This window comes from Athene cunicularia, assembly GCF_003259725.1.
Source record: "Athene cunicularia isolate RWA chromosome 10 unlocalized genomic scaffold, athCun1 chr10_part1, whole genome shotgun sequence".
Taxonomy (NCBI): Eukaryota; Metazoa; Chordata; class Aves; order Strigiformes; family Strigidae; genus Athene; species Athene cunicularia.
The window spans coordinates 21846626-21863285 of record NW_020799112.1 but is presented as its reverse complement, the minus strand read 5'-3'; the positions used below and the strand labels follow the sequence as shown (position 1 = coordinate 21863285).

The following is a 16660-nucleotide window of genomic DNA, read 5'->3' as shown; positions in this document are numbered from 1 at the left end:
ACTGTAGAATAATTAAATGGGAATGTTTTCATACTGAAGAGAATTCTTAAACGATAATTTCAGATTACCAGTACAGTTTTTTCAATACAGCCAGCGATGTGTCTGATAGGTGGCAAGTTCTTGTCCTGGTAGTTGCCTTCCTCTGGAAGGAATGCTGCTGCTGAATGCCTGGTCAAGTTCCAAATAATTTAATGACAGCAAGCAGATGTTATCATCTTATGAGAATTTGGGAACTCCTTCTTTGCCGTTTGGGCATTTGTTATTTTGATCATTGAAGAAGTATAATTAAAAAAAAAAAAAGCCAACATGATTTTGATGATTGAATACAGTATGATTAAAAAAAACCCCAAACCAAATGACCCCAAAACAAAATAATCCCTGCCTGATGTTCTCTAGCTGGGATTCCAGGAGGAGCACTAATGAAGGAGGAAAGAATTTAAAGGGAAATGGCAACCATATTCAAAGTAGGGCTTTGTAATAGATGGCAATCCACAGTTTTTCTCTGAGTTCAATACCCAAGTTGATTGTTAGTGAATATTTTTGCTTTATAATGTCACCATTGCCTTTTTTACAGAGTAACCCCAAATGTGTTAGTTGAAGTTGAAGAGGAAAAAGTGTTATATTAGAAAAACAGGATGACTACCGTAAGGCAGAGATACGAGATAAATGTTTCCTCTATTTTGTAAGAAACCTGAATGGAATGAGAAGTTTTTTGTGTTTTGCTGTGCAAATTTCTAGCCACACTGACATACTTAGATGTTCTAATTCAAGGTTTATGTATATTTTCTGTTAACAAACTGGGAGTTAAGGCAGGATTGATAATAAAGTAGAGAGTAAATAAATTTGCACAAATAGGTGCTTTTCTCTGTGTTCTTACTGGAAGTAACAAAGTGTGGGAAATAAAGCAGGTGTCTGAAGTTCTCAGAACTCTTTGCTTTGCCAGGATTCTTGTCATTTTATAGAAGCCTTATTGAACCATGATTGCTTTTGTTGTTTTATTACATTGGATGCATAATGTAACACACAACTGATTGGAAGTTATTCTGGTTTTCAAAAGTTTTTTTTCCCCAAGATAAACCTGTAGTAAATTTCTATTTAACAATTTGATACATATTTATTTTAAGGAAGGAGAAATGCATTAAATTTCTTTTTAAAGTCTTTCTGTTAGTTAAGAACTGAATGTGTAACAATAATGAATTCTCTGTATTCCTGGTACAGGAGAAAGAGTAAGCAGACAGCTGCAGCCAGAAGGCTTTGTGAAAATAGCTACCAAAGTCATCCCGTACTATTGTAACAATTTGTACTTCAGGTTTTTTTGTTCTGTGTTTGTACTCTCCAGGTACTCTCTCAATTTGCTTCAGAATCAGTATATTTGAGAGTATTTGAAAGGAGTGAAAGAAACACAAAACTTTGTTTTGCCCAGTAGTTAAAGAGAATTACTTTCAAAAGAGCCTAATTTGTGTTTTTTCAAAAAATACTGTGGTGTTTTTTCTTGAATTCCTTGCCATGTATCAATTCAGAAATGGCTTCATCTACTGAATAATGTCTTAAACAATGATGCTGCAGACAAATTTTAAATTTCATTATTGATTTATTGGCTAGCTGCGTGCGTTTAGCTAGTCTAAGAGCTTTTTGGCTGCCTAAAATAGGTAGGTACCTAGCAAAGCCATATTTGCTCCAAGTACAAAAAAGATAATATGAACTGTGTACAAAAGAATATATTTTCTTTCTAAGCTTTTATTCTCTCTTCTTTTTATTTATTTATTTTTTTAAAAAATTCCAGAATAACAGTTTTGAGTTAGTGTAGTGTTCTGTAACATCATGGAGTTTTATGTTTATTGTTTTTCAAGGGAATAGTGAAATTGCCTATCTTGCACGTTAAAAGAACCTACTTTTACTTGCAGCGTGCTTTGAAAATGTCTGAAAATTCCAGTGACAGTGATTCATCTTGTGGCTGGACTGTCATCAACCATGAGGTACCCAATCTCAAATTAAGTTCTTTCAGTTTAAGACTAGCCATATGCAGTAAAATATTATTTCAACTTTGTGGGTTTTGTGTGTATGTTGCATTTCAGCAGAGAATATAGAAGAGAGAAATAAGAAAGCGTAAAAATACTGTTTAAAAATATAAAATATGTATCCTTTACTATAGATGACATAAATTTTGTTATTTTAAAATAATTTTTTTCTGTGAAGGTTTTACTTTGAAGAATTGATAGAATTTTAGTGAGATGCTGTCCTCTGTGCCATCTCTCCTGAAAACATTGACATTCTATGTAACTTCTCTGTTGTTGCTAATGTATTTCTTCTTTACCCTGCCCAGTTCCCTGTCCCCGTCCTCCAAGGTTGGGAGTAATGGGCAGGAAAAATTTATCATGCAGAAGGAAATGATTCCATGATTTTTCCAAGTCTTTTCTACCTCTAAGCTAGCTTCAGCAGTCCCTGTTTAGGAACAGCCCTCTGTTCTTACATTGTCTTCCTTACTATGAAAAAATAGGATAGAGACAAGTTTATGCTCAATGATGAGAATATTAGAATCAGAATAGAATATTAGAATAAAGTTAAAATTAGAATATTCAATTGATGTGTGGAGCTCAACCAAATTTGTATGGCTTCAGCTGTGCTTCTGTCCATCTTTTCATCTCTGCCATAGCTTCATTTATTAGGCATACTTTTATTTGGAATGAAATACTAGAATTCCCTCGTTCTTTGATCAAGTCATGTGGTATAGCTATTTGCAAAGTCACTGTTATGTCTGTGTAGCCCTGGTTTAATTTGTGTGTTTGTGTTTCCTATCTTCTGATGTTTGACTAGTTGTGTAAAGTGACAATGGATTTATTAAAGCAAAAGTAATTTTTAGTTCCTAGAAGAATAAAGCTTGAGACAAAAGGAAAAAAAAAAAAAAAAAGCAATCAAAGGTCTATTGGGATGGGATTTGTTGTTGCCTAGGTGTCTGTGGGGTCGATGTCTGAATCTGGTATTGGTTTCTAAGCTTTCATTGTACAGATTAAATCAGTGCAGTCAATGGAGTCCAGACAGTGGTAATTCTTACGTGAAGGTCAACACTTAGATTTGATCAAATGACTTGCTTGTATTGATTGTACAGGTGCCTTCAAGAGTTTGCTCAGGTGTAGACAGGACAGGAGGGATCAGCCGTTTCTCCTTCACTGCACACTCTCCTGTTTGCTGATTATAATGAAAATCTTGTCATGGCTTGCCTTTGGAATTACCAAGTTTGTGATTGTGCTCAAGTTTTGAAAGCTCAGTTCAATTTCAAAAGGGCAAGAGAGATGGTTTGTGGCTTATAAATGTTGGGGCCGTGGTTTCATTTTTGTTGGCAGCAAGGTGGTATTTAAGAGATGGTTAAAACTTCTTTTCCTTCTTTTGGGTTGGATGACAAGTTGGGAATCCTGTCACCAAAAGAGAAACAGGAAGCTCACTCCAGTCCTCAAGAGCGAGTGGGATGGGGTACGGGAGTGCACAGGCTTCTAATACAAGTGGAAGGATTGGCCACAACAGTTGGGTTACTCAGCTGTGAATCGCAGGCTTTATTTTCGTACTTGGAATGGTTATTTTACACTGTAACTGAATTATGCAGTCTAAATAAATTAACACAGTACAAGATTATAAGAAGGCAGGAATTTGTCCAGCCAAATCGAACGGATTGCTACAGTGTAGAGATTTTTCTGTTCCCAGTTATTCCCCAATTAAAAGAAATAAAATCATTCACTTTGGGGTCAGAAAACACAGGTATTTTAAGAGTTCCCAGTATTGGTGTTCTCCTGGCAAGACAGCTTTGATTCTGGGCATGAAGAAAGTATAATGAATGGGGTAGCTAGATACCCTTCACAGCTTGTTATCCAGGGAGGGGGTGATGTGGGCTACTGTATGCTTTGGGAAAAGGATCTGGAAAAGATTTAGGAAAGGGGTAGAGTTTAAGGATTAGACACATTTGGAATACTGTAGTACTGCTTTCTTGCATATTACTGTGACTTGTGTTGATGACGACACAACAGAATCAGTTTCTGGCTTTGTTCTGCCATTTACAAAGGCGCTGGGTTAAGAGGGGAAGAAATGGCAGTTGGCTCGATGGTGACTGCAGAGAACTGTGTTATCTAAGCTGAATTTAATGTCTGCTTTGAACAGAGCACTGATGCTGTGAGATGTTGGGCTACTTTTAAGAAAGGACTTGCTAATTTTTGTAGGAGTGTAGTGAGGAGACGCTCTCCTTTCTCAGCCTCTTTGCTGCTGCTGGAATGGAAGGTGATAGAGGTGTCGCCACAGGTACGGTGAATTGGAGAGTTCAGACATCAACACCAGGCTGCCTGTGTTTAAAAAAGGATGGCTTACCTTGCACTCAGCTAGCCCAGTGTCGTGGTATTTTAGCTAAAATTTTAATCTGTTTTAAGCAATATTCCCAGTGTTTGCCTTGTTGGGGAGCCTGGGCAATCTAAATTGTTGGGTTTTTTTCTTCTTCACAACTTAAGGAACAAAAGTAATGGTTCTGTTATGCCAGAGAACAATTGTCACATAATAAATCTGTATACCTACCTACAAAACCCAACCAAGCCAAAAAAACCCCCATTAATTTTGTGTTTTCTTTCCCCAGATTTCACTCAGGTTTTAATAAGTCACTTATAATTGAGTGGTGAATTTCTGCAAAAACATTTGAGATTAAAATGGTGATACTTTTGTAGTCAAAAAAAAACCCAAACCCCAAACTATTTGTCAAATGACTAAAGCAGTTAATTTTGGCAGCCTTTTAAAAAGGAACAAAACTTTCTAATGTGATGGTAGAATGTATCTTATGCAACTCTTGTTGAGGTATCTGATCTTCCTGAAGACAGTCTTCTCTTAAAAACAAAACCATGTGTGTTTGCCTGAGTCCTGAAATGAGGCATCTAGGGAAACCGATCTGGAAGTATTACTACTGCTGTAATTTCACACCTGCTGTTGCAGAAATAACTATCTCTGTTTACAAAAACAGCTCAAGATATTTATGGATCAGAGTGACTTTGTATTTTTCAGTTATGTTTTGCCTGTTTATAGTTTTCTAATAACCTTACTTGTGTTCCGTTAGTTCTTGTAAACAAAAATTACGATATGAAGATCGAATATTTAGAATTGTCAACCATACTGCTTGCCTTCAGTGCCCTGCAGCCTCCGAGTCTTGTTTAGCTTCGGTTCCTGTTTGGCTCTGAGGTTGTTGCTGACTGGCAGCTGACTCATAACTAAGTCTCCTTTCTGGATTACAGAAAGAAAACCAGTTTGAAGACTGTATAAATATTTGTTTTCCTAGTGTTGGAGGTATACTTTTAGAACAGCCGTTCAACTTTGCAGACAGGACTTGAGTTGAAGCAGAGCTGTGCATATTTTTTCCTGGCAGTAGTAGCACTTGTCAGCCTTGGTGGTGGTATGAAGTTCTGTTTGGGGCAGGTGTGTGTATTTACATACAATACATGGACATGTGTGCAAGAATTAGAAGCCATATTCAGAACTCATTTAACAACCTCCTCTGTTCCTCTAAGTTCTGTTTAATAAATAGGTCTAATAAAGCTAATAGAAAATAGTTATTTAAAATATTTAGCTTAATTGTTAAGTGATGCCTAAATCACCTCTTTTTTTTTACCTAGAACTGTCGTCCTCTGCCTTTTTTCAATGGCAGTCATAAGTATGACACGCTAACAGTCGTTTCCCTCTAGCTAATTACTTGGTATTTCTCTTGCTTTTCTTTGCTTAAATTCTTTGTCAGTTCTAAAGGTTATTATTCTTCTCTCCTGTTTTTATTATTAATGTTCTGTTTTCTTGTAACCCTTTCCTTCTCCTTTATTGATGGAAACCCCAGTAACTGTAATGTTCATTCAAAACTCTAACTCCAGGGTTCTGACATAGAGACAGTGACTTCAGAAAATGGAAGCACAAATGATAACCATGAGTTTGTTTCAGAAGAATACATTTCGTTGCAAGAAGAGGAGCAACCGATTGATTTGCAAGGTAAGATGATAAAAGAGGAGCAGTTCCATAAAATAGGTAGGTATCTGGTGTGGCATTTTTTACAAAATCAGTGTTTTTAATAGTTTGTATACTCTGTAGGCCTCTGTCAAAGTACTTGCTTCATCAGTATTGGAATATGGAAAATACTCAGTCATCAACTTCATAAAAGTGTTTTTTCTTGAAATAGATGAAATTAGGAGAATGTCTTCGATTTTATAAAATACTGTGCATTGGTGTTGCTGGAAGATAGTGTATGGAAGTACTGTTGATAAAATAAATATTCCTTGATAGCGTCCTAAGTCAAATAAGAGTAATTTGCAAGGAATCATCAGTGCTTATAGACCTGAAAATAACATCGTGGCACTGTGAGCATTTCTTGAGTTGGAAGTGTAAGTCTGGTACATGTTAATCTAATGAAAATCCACTTATTTTAATTACTAGATTTAATATTCAGTTTGTAGATACTGGTATGAAGAACACAGACGTGACAGGTTCAGTGTGCAGTGGACGAAATTTGGGCTTGGCCATGTTTCCAAATTCATAACCTCTCCTGTAGAAACAGGACTGGACACTCAAATTCCAGTGAAAATATTTGAATTATCCTAGTGTACAAATGTACCGTGCTATCGGTTTCCAGTACAGTGTTGGTTTTTATCTAACTGCTTTTCACTTACAGGTTACTTGCATTATGATCAATGTGAGCATTTGAATTTCAGTATCTTCCAAAACATTGTATTACGTAGTGACCAAGGGGATTCAGGTGTGTGTTAGAGAGATTAAAAATGAGATTTAGAGTATGCTTAGAAAACCTTCCCTGATACGAGTAGATAATAGAAATGTCACAGTCATACATATTTCAATATTATATGGGAGTGGGCATAATTTGTGGTTACTGGCTTTAATCCCATGTTTGTTTGTTTTTTTCTGTTTTTATTTATATAGCTCAGTGCAACAATGATGGAGAGATACCAGGGGTAGATGATACTCTCTCTGCTTTTGTGGAAACTCAGGCAGTTCCAGAGGTAAATTATGTTATGTTATTCAGAAGCTTCTGTAAGCCCCATCAGACAATGCCAGGCAATGCTTTGAAGGCATTAAAAGAAGGATACTGATTTTTCCTTTTTTTTTTTTTTTTAGCCAAGGATTCTTGCTAATTTTAAATTACTTTATATTGTATGTATCTGAATAACTTTTACATTGTCCATTTCCCTAGGTAAATAAAGAAAAAATCCCTGATGATGGGTCCTGCATTGGAACTGTTAGTGATGATTCTGACATTGTTACACTTGAAGCTCCAAAACCAGATGAAACTCAAAGTCAGGAGGAAGCTCCAGCTGATGGTGGAGAAGCTCAAAGTTCAGAGGATTTTAACATGGGCTCCTCCTCTAGCAGTCAATATGCATTTTCCCATCTAGAAACTGGTAAGAGTGATAAATTACTAAGCAACTGTGTGCAAATATGTCACCAGAAAAAAAACAAACCGAAAAGAAGTCTTTGCTGAAGGAACCCTCTATGTGTGGAGAGGGAAAAAAATGGTCTTGTTGAGTACATATCCAAGTATTGGCAGTCTCTAGGACAACTCTGGTTGCCCTAATTCTAAAACTTTGTCCAAATATGTTTGCAATCTTTTCATTTGAAAGAGTGCTTTTCCATTAAGTGTTCACTGTTTTAAATAGAAAGTAAATTTCTAGTGTATTTTGGAGAATTAAAAGTACTTTTAGTTCATAGAACAACTGTAGGTTTTCTCTTGGCAATTTTTTTGGCTTTTGTCAGTTGGCATAAATAAGTAGCAACTGGGAGAAAATTTATTTTTGTGGCCATGAGGACTAATTAGCAGCATGATTACAAAACCTTTTTGCTTACCTTCATAGACACATGGGGAAAAAAAGAGATATGTTTGTTTTATTTTTAAGATACTCCCAGAACTTGTCAGAAATATGCAATGCATGGTATTCAGGAGGAAGGATATGAATATCTGGCCAGTTAAAACAAGCCCCCAACAAACCTAAACAAAACCCCCTTCTCTAGTTCTCTAGTCTTCATTGTAATTCTCTTTGGCTGCTTATTTGTAGTCTTTGCTATTCTCTTTATTCTCTAACACTTTTGTGTTACTGATTTTTACCTTTCAAAGTAAGTTAATTACAAGAGCGGGATTTTTCTTAAAATACTGTTTTATCTTGGGAGTAAAGCGTCGTTAACTGTTCATGTATCTGTGTAGTATCTGTTGGAATCAGGAGGTGACAGCTTACCATCTCATTATGACCAGTGGTGATTCATCACAAAGCTGTTGCTTTCTTTAAGTCTTCTGGATGACTTGAATTAATTTTTTTTTTAATTTAGTTGACTTTCTTTCTTCTTTTAGGGCTGAGTTCTAAAAATGCTTTTTTTTTTTTCCCCCCTTCATGTTTTTGTACACAAAAGTCAGTTGGCTGGAGAAGCTGAGGAAGATCCCTGGTTGTGTAAGGGGATGGGGAAATGAGGTGAAAGAGCATGTGTCTCGCAGTCTTCCTTTCCAAGGTGGTGTGATTAAATTTGATCAGCTTGTGTAAAGCTGATTTCTTACGGCTTGCATGGAGTGTTCTTAAAGTTATCAGTAGCAATCTGACTTGATCTTATAGTAGTGATATTCCAAACAGATGCTGAAAGCCAGTCCTCACTGAAGAATTCAGCTAAGGTTTTATCTGGAAAACATTAAACTTACATTTTTAAATTGGAAATGGTCATCAGTGAGCTTTGTGATACGTTTTAATACGTGTGCTTGACTGTTTAAATTAACGGTTCTTGTTGGATTCCAAATCTGTGTGTGACTGGCAAAAAGAATTTCTTCCTCCGGACTTGAGTGGATTTCAGCCCGGTCTTCAGTGCTGTGCATTTAATTGAACAAGTATTACAGAAAATGTCTGGACTGCTTTTGCATTTATTTCAAATGCCGGAGTTTTAGCAGTCAGAATTTTCATGCCACTTTTTGGCAGTGGAATTCATTGCCATCCACTTCTTGTCAAGTTTTCTATTGTGTTGGAAAAGGATGAGCTTCCCATTTTCCTAATGTAGATACTGAAACGTTCTACAAGGATTTGCTGCCACTTTTACTCACAAACCAATTCCTGCATAGGCCGTCTTCACCACGCAGAGTGAAATGTTTTAATGTTGCTTCATGAATGAAGTTCCCTAGCAGGAGCGTGCGTATACCGAAATAAAGTGCATCTAGGCTTGAGTCATGTCTGTGCAGAAATGTCAAAACATATCACGTCCTTAACTGACGTTGTCACTTCATCTGCCTTCTAGTGTAGATCTGCCACTTGAGAATCTTTAGCAGAATCTAGAATTTTGGACTGATGCTGTGGTCACACTTTTTATACTCCTTTTCATCCTGTGGATGTTAGAGTACAGCTTTGTACTGGGTTCTTGCTGCAGCTGCAAGGCAGTGTCATTCTTGCCTGGAAGCGTAATGCTGTTGACAGCTTGCCAGTGCGTGCTTATGAATGGCTTTAAGTGTCTTACAGTTTTTTTTCCTCTGTTTGTCTATTTATTTTCTTTTCTTTCCTATTCTTTGATGTCCAGTTTATATCAAAGAATCTCCCACTTGGCTAGAAGTAGCTTGTTCCTTAACCACTTTTGTATTTTGTATGTGCAAGCTGCTTTGGTTGTTGAAAAAACACTAGAAAACACAAGTAAGTGATGATAACACCTGTCTCAAGTGTGTCCTGTATAATCCTTTATGATGTCTGACCTCTGCATTCTGGTGAAAATACCTCTCGCCTGACTAATTTCTGAATGCTTGTCTTTATTGTCCAGGACTGGGGAAGAGTGCATCTGCTTAAATGACTGATCCTAAGATAGTGTCCTTTTCTGCCAAGATATAGAAATTAATTTAAGAATCTACATGTCAAGTAGCTGTTGAAGTGATTTGTCTGATATTGCAACGTCTGCTTGGTCAGCCTGGTTTGACTAATTGACTAAAATGGATTTTTTTTTTTTAGTAAGAGGGGAAGTTATCTTTCATAATCTGACATGCTGCTTGTCCGTGCAGTCAGAAATTAGACATGTTCCAGTTACTAATTGTTAATCTTTTCTGGGGTTGATGCAATCCCTTCTATTAAGTTGGAATTTATTTTAAGTGAAGAACCTTAATTGCTAATGCCTTTTCTAGATAATGGCTGGCACTACTTGACATTTGTACCGCTGAGAGCAACAAGCCATTACAACTCTGTTGTTACTTTCCCAGTTAGAACATCTGTGCTTGGGCCGCAGGGACATGAACATACAAATGGTGTTGTAAATGCCATTTGACAAGAATGCTATAAAAGATGTTTTTTTATGGTTAGAATTTGTTCTTATCTTGAATCTTGGCCAGTCCAGTCTTCCAAAAGATCAGTCAGGTAATAGAAGTGTTTTGGAGTGTTAGGGAGGGACAAACACAGAAGTACCCGAGGGGTGGTTCTCCTGTGCAGCAGTGGTTGAAAATGGCTTTTTTGAAAGGTGCATAAAGATATTAAGAGGTAGTATATGGGAGATATGAAAAGTAAAGAAAATGACATATTAAATATCTCAAGCTTTGCATTGCACATTTATAATACCTACATTAAAACTTGTGTAGATCACAGAATGAAGTTTTTTGAGAAAATGCAGTAAAACCATGTCTGTCTTTCAGGAGGCTTTCTTTTTGCAAGCCTTTATGTTGCTCTTTTAATAATAAACAGTTCAGTCTCAGTATCTGTAGGAGAGGGAAAACGGAATCCTTAACCTTTCTACTTCACAATAATTTGCAGAGGCAGTACATGCAGGCGCTTTAAGCGGCAGGATTATCTGAAAGAAACATTTCCTAGTGAGCGAATGATAAGATACGGGGAAGGGCCATAGTGTTTTGGTGATGGTTTCTTGATTACCTTTTCCTTTTAAAAAATGAATTTTTAACTTTGGAGATCAAGCATTCCTTGCAAAATATCCAGCATAAACTATTACATCAAGAATTTTAATTTTGTTTTATTAATGTTCTCTTAAGTTAAATACTGAATATGTTTTGCATAAATATGATGAATTTTGGTACACAATTTGATTTTTAAAGCAACAATTAATGCATTTTAAAGGCTGTTCTGTGTTGGTGTTCAGTTTTTTCATCTCAGGCTAGCAATGATGAGTCAAGCAGTGATGAAACTAGTGATCAGTCCAGTCCTACAGTACGGAAGCGTCGGGCTAAGAAGAGGCTGATCTCTAGCTCGGAGGCTGAGGGTGGGTCACCTGCTGAACCAGAACCTGAAGCTCCCAGAGAGGAGCAGCACAAACGCCAGTTCAGCAGTGGCCTTAACAGATGCATCGTACTAGCTTTGGTGATTGCCATCAGCATGGGCTTTGGACACTTCTATGGTGAGTTTATCAAAAACAAAATACGTAGAATTAACATCTTCCATAACAAATACCATTTTATTGTGACTCGAAATTTTTTCTTGTTCTCTGCTAACAATCTAAACAGCAGAACTCATTCCAGATCTAAATCTACGTAGTGCAGACCTGATCTTCTAAGATGCACGTGTTGTGATAAAAATTATAGAGGGTGTGTATTTTTAATAGTAATTTTCACTAAGTAGTTTTAGTTTTATATGAAAATGTGACTTTGTAAGACAACTTGTGGTTCAGTTTGAGACTGGGAATATGATTCTAATCGGATTTAATTTTTGACTAATTGTTGGGGGTCTAAATTTTGCCATTTATTTTGAGATTTATACTAATTTCCATTTGACCCTGATTATTTTTTTTTTTGTTCTTAGGGAAACCTGAAGGTAAGTCATGAGTGATGATGAATTGTGGATGCTGTGCTCGCATTCAGATTTATGCTTTAAATTGTGTGTATGTGTACACATGCATCCATACATGTATGCATAATTACATTAATTAATAAATCAAGTCTTAAGAATTACTAATGTATGTGGGATTACACTAATGTGGTTGTATAAAATACTTTTTATTTATCAGCTGCAGCTAGTAGTAGCCAATGTAAAATCTGGTTGATATATATTGGCAGGCTAGGCGCAGAGAGGTGCACGATGATTAGGCCAGTCTTTGATAGTGCTTTGTGGTGGTAACTTGAGGTTTCAGTTCTGTTAATCTTTTTACTGTATTTAAGTTGGGGTTAATGATAAATACTCTACTTCTAAAGAACTTTCGAGGTCTGTGTATGAGACATATTTTGGAAATGTGCTCAGGGTCATATCTTTATTAAGGGATTCACTTTGACTTGTTCTTTCAGAAGTACAGTTGAATCTGTACATCTAAATTAAAGTTGTCATTGCTGGTGACAGTGGTGACAGCATTCTCAGCAGAAACAAAGCTGCTCTTGTGTGGCTTTACGTTTTGCCTCTTAAAGTGAAAGTTCTTCATGGTTGTAACTAATCTTTCTACCACTAGAAAGGAGATCAAACCCTGCTTTCCATATGCCTGTTTTTTTTTTTTTTCTTTTTTTTTTCCCTGTTTTTTTTTGGTTGTTGTTTGTTTGGTTTTTTTAAACACAAACTTGCAAAGAGAAGTCCATCTCCATAGAGGACTACTTACACGGTTTTTTTTATTCACCTTGGAATGAATGTTGTAATGCTAGGCTTGTAATGCTAGGCTAATTGTCATTGGAAAGGGTTACTTCTTATGAAATTACTTTTTTGGGGGGGTCAATATCAGGATATTGTGTTTTCCCTTTAGACAGAGCTCCAGGACCTCTTTAAGACTTCTAAAGATGTAGAAAGCAATTAGGATTAGGTTTTAATCAACCCCTGTATCCTAATCATTATTAAACTGAGTGAGCTGGCTTTAGGATGCTCTAGGAAGGAGATGTGAAAGAGGGCAAGCTTTCCAGAACAGGTAATTGGAGAAGCCCAAGTTAGGAAGTCCTTGCCAGAAGAATGTCTGTTACGGACATTCAGGTATCTTTTCTTTAACCAGAATTTGCAGAAGGGGATATTGATGTAGTGCCAGGGATTTGGATAGATTACTTAAAGAATCTGAAGGATGCTGTGACTGGAAACACAACTAATGACTGAGAATGGTGCCTCATTACGTGGATGTTCAGTGTCTTTGCTAGCCTTTCTGTGCTGCTAAATGTAATTTTTCCTTACTGTATCTAAATTATGATTCTTGATATGGAAACAGTTTTAAGTGTTCTTCTGTACTTCAGGTTCCTCATGAACCCTTTACACTGACAGATGATTTTTCAGTTGCAGTGTTCAGATCCTTAGGATCAATGGACTTCTTCAAAAGTATCAATAAATATATATAAATATGAAAACAGATTTACTTTAGGTATATTTAAATTCACTTATGCAAGGATCTGTGCTTCCAGTAAGTTTATAAGGACTGTTCAAACTTAAAATCACTAACAATTGAAAGGATGTTTGCTTCCTCTTCAGCCTTTGCTTGTGGATAAGAATGACAAGATAGGGCCTGCAAATACTTGCTGCTCTGTGAGCAGTGTCTAGTAATTGTGTTTCTGCATGGAAGTTTACATACTGTACTAATACCCTCTTATTCATGTAACTTTACTTAACAATAGGAGTTGTAGTTCTGAAATAGATAATGCATGGGCTAACAGTCTCCCTTACAGGAGTTGAACTGGCTTGCACGCTACTAAAAAAAATGACAAAAGTCATCACACGTATCCTTTCCTGCATAACTTATTTCTACGTAGCGTTCCAAAATTCCCTCATTGGTTATAGTCAAATAACAGACAGTGTCTATAGCAAATTTTGGGGTCTGTCTGAGAAATTGCTTATCACTGGCAGAAACCAAACTTGCATTTACAGCTAAACAGTTACCAGTCAGTACTGGACAGAAATTGCAAGGTGGGAATGCTTTTGAATTTGCAGGGAAAACGAAGATGATGTTTAGTTCATCTATTCCTGTAACTACTAATATAAGTCAGACTATCAAAAGTTTTTTTTTATCTTGTAGGTACAATACAGATCCAGAAACGTCAGCAGCTGGTGACAAAGACGCGTGAATTAAAAGATATGAAAGATGACCTTTACCAGTGCCAACAAGAGCAAGGAGATAAAGTGTATCATAAAGTGGGGGTAGGTAGGAGCTTAGCTGGAAGTCATTTGGTTATTCTGTCATTATGGGTGTAATTTACACAAAGTGAAATTAATTTATCACACAAATCCTTTACATTTTTTTTCCTTTAGTAAGTTCTGTCTGAGAATTTAATTCTTCTTTCCCATGAATTCCTGATCAAGATTTTGTATTTTGATCAAATTTGTTGCTGGAATGTGTTTAAACGTGCTGGTTTTATGTGTGTATAGTCCAGGAGTTATGTGGACACAGAGGCGGTCTCTTTTCCGGTGACATAATGCCAGGTTGTCATTAGTGAAGACAGCTGAAGTAGAACATGCTGGTAAAAACCTGTTATGGGTTGAACATACAGATTTTACGAATTTGCTTTCTAAATTGTCAACAGTTACAAATTTTTTTAATACTTGTACTTTTAGTTTGTTACTGTTAGATCGTTCAGAGAGAACATTAGGGAGTGCTTTGTGTGTGGCTTTGTGTATGCATGTCTGTAGGGTTTCTTCTAAGTTTTATGTTGCTGATAGCAGCATTTATACATAATTCAGTATGTTTAGTTCTAGAGTTTGTCAAGGATGCCAAGAGCCTGGGGAGATCCTTTTGTGTTAAGATATAGTCACACAAACACGGATTTGCAGCAGCAGATTTGGCTCAAAATCAGTTCCCGAATTTCTGCCCCAACTGTTGAATGTCCTTGCTTCTGCTAATGTATTTCATTTTGTAATCTGTTAACCCAGTTTGCTGAATGTAAATCAACAGCAACCGTGCCCATTTTTATTTCCTTTTAAGATGTTACAGTTCATGCACTTGGTTTACTATCCTTCAGCTAGCTTAACCAGTACACACAGAGGTGATGACCTCTGGCTGGAAGAGGGAGCCTCTCACATGGTCTTTGTTGCCAAGAAAGTGTTTGTGTGTATCTGAGATAAACAAACTAGCTCTATTTTTGCATCTTGCTGCAACATGTGTCACTGCATCCAGGATGACAGGGAGGCTTTGTCTGGACTACCTTGGTCTTTCATCTTTCTGGTGAAACTGTAACAATTCTAATGGTAGTATTTTTGCTTGTTTTCTCTTTGTTTGTATTAATCACTTAAGGGGGATGTTGCCACATGTTTGACCTCTACTGAGGTGGAGAAGAAATCCTTTGAATCTCAAAAAAAGAGTCTTGCTGCAGAAAATCAGCACTTAAGAGAATCTTTAGAGAAGGAAGAGAAAGCGTTGGCCTCACTTCAGGAAGAATTAAGGAAGCTAAGACAACAAATCAGAAACTTAGAAGATAAAGGTACTAGCACTGAGTCTATTGTAATGGAAAATCAGAAACTAAGGGAACATTTGGAAGAGGAAAAGCAAAGGAATCACAACTTTCTTAGGCAAAAGGAAACGCTCTTTGCAGAGGCACAGATGTTAAGGAGAGAACTGGACAAAGAACGTCATGTTACAGAAGCTCTAAAAAAAGAACTGGAACAGTTAAGTTCTCGTCAAACAGCTGACAGTGCTGCTGCTGATGATGATACATTAAGAGGAAATCAAGAAATAGAAACTCTGCGAGGAAGACTAGTAGAACTGGAAAAAAAGTTAAACTTTGAGCAACAGCGCTCTGACCTATGGGAGAAGCTGTATGTTGAAGCAAAAGACCAAACTGAAAAACAAGAAATTAATGAGAAGGGACAAAAGAAAGGTGCTAAAGGGCAAAGTAAGACCAAAAAGAAATCAAAGGAATCATTTTTTGGTTCAGTGAAGGAAACTTTTGATGCTATGAAAAATTCCACAAAAGAGTTTGTAAGACACCATAAAGAAAAGATTAAGCAGGCTAAAGAAGCAGTAAAAGAAAACCTGAAAAAATTTTCTGATTCTGTAAAGTCTACATTCAGACACTTCAAAGATACCACAAAAACCATCTTTGATGAAAAGGAGAAGTCAAATGATAAAAGACATGAGGCAAACAAGAAAGCTCGAACTTTTTACCGAGAACATAACTCCTACGAGAATCTGAAGCACGCGCACTACAGGGGACCTAACGTGGCAAAAGAATTCAGAGACGGAAGAAAACACCAGTTCACAGCATTTGAAAAAGATACGGATTCACCAAAATGTCCCAGTGATCCTTTGTGTAATCGAAGACATCAATTTGTCCTAAAGGGCTGCTCTGGTATTTTTGAATGTGCTCACCAAGAATTCATTAGCCTTTTTAACAGAGTGTCGGATCCTATCAGGGTGGATGAGTTTAGTCGGCTCATGAAAAAGTATTTGCAACAAGTTGTACATAACTTCCATCACTGGAGAGAACTAGAAAATTTCATCAATAAGTTTTTCCATAACGGGGTATTTATACATGACCAGATGCTGTTCACTGATTTTGTTAATGATGTCAAGGATTACCTGGAAGATATGAAGGAATACCAAAATAATAACGAAAAGGTGTTTGAGGATTTGGACAAATACGTCTATAGATACTACTTTCACTATGATAATTCACCTCAATATGGACCCAGGTTTGTTTCCGTATTTCCTGAACTTGTTAACACAATGAAGTAGTCTTTGTAAAGACAACTACTGTCCTTGTTTGAACAGGTGCTTTTAAATATATATATATATATATATATATATACACACACAC

The 16660-nt window shown here is 36.6% G+C and overlaps 1 protein-coding gene across 4 annotated transcripts in view; it reads left to right on the top strand.

Annotated features, from left to right (window-relative positions):
- The first annotated feature begins 1848 nt into the window (after positions 1-1848).
- CCPG1 (cell cycle progression 1) overlaps positions 1849-16660 on the top strand; it is a 19097-nt gene continuing 4285 nt past the window's right edge. Inside the window, exons 1-9 of one of the 4 annotated variants that reach the window (XM_026855984.1) lie at positions 1849-1976; positions 5880-5994; positions 6937-7016; positions 7208-7415; positions 8416-8511; positions 11104-11358; positions 13779-13817; positions 13927-14048; positions 15130-16535. In XM_026855984.1, coding sequence (XP_026711785.1) covers positions 1917-1976; positions 5880-5994; positions 6937-7016; positions 7208-7415; positions 8416-8511; positions 11104-11358; positions 13779-13817; positions 13927-14048; positions 15130-16535 — 2381 coding nt within the window. In that variant the 5' untranslated portion in view covers positions 1849-1916. The remainder of the gene's footprint in view (positions 1977-5879; positions 5995-6936; positions 7017-7207; positions 7416-8415; positions 8512-11103; positions 11359-13778; positions 13818-13926; positions 14049-15129; positions 16536-16660) is intronic. The other 3 variants (XM_026855986.1, XM_026855985.1, XM_026855987.1) reach the window with 3 other exon arrangements.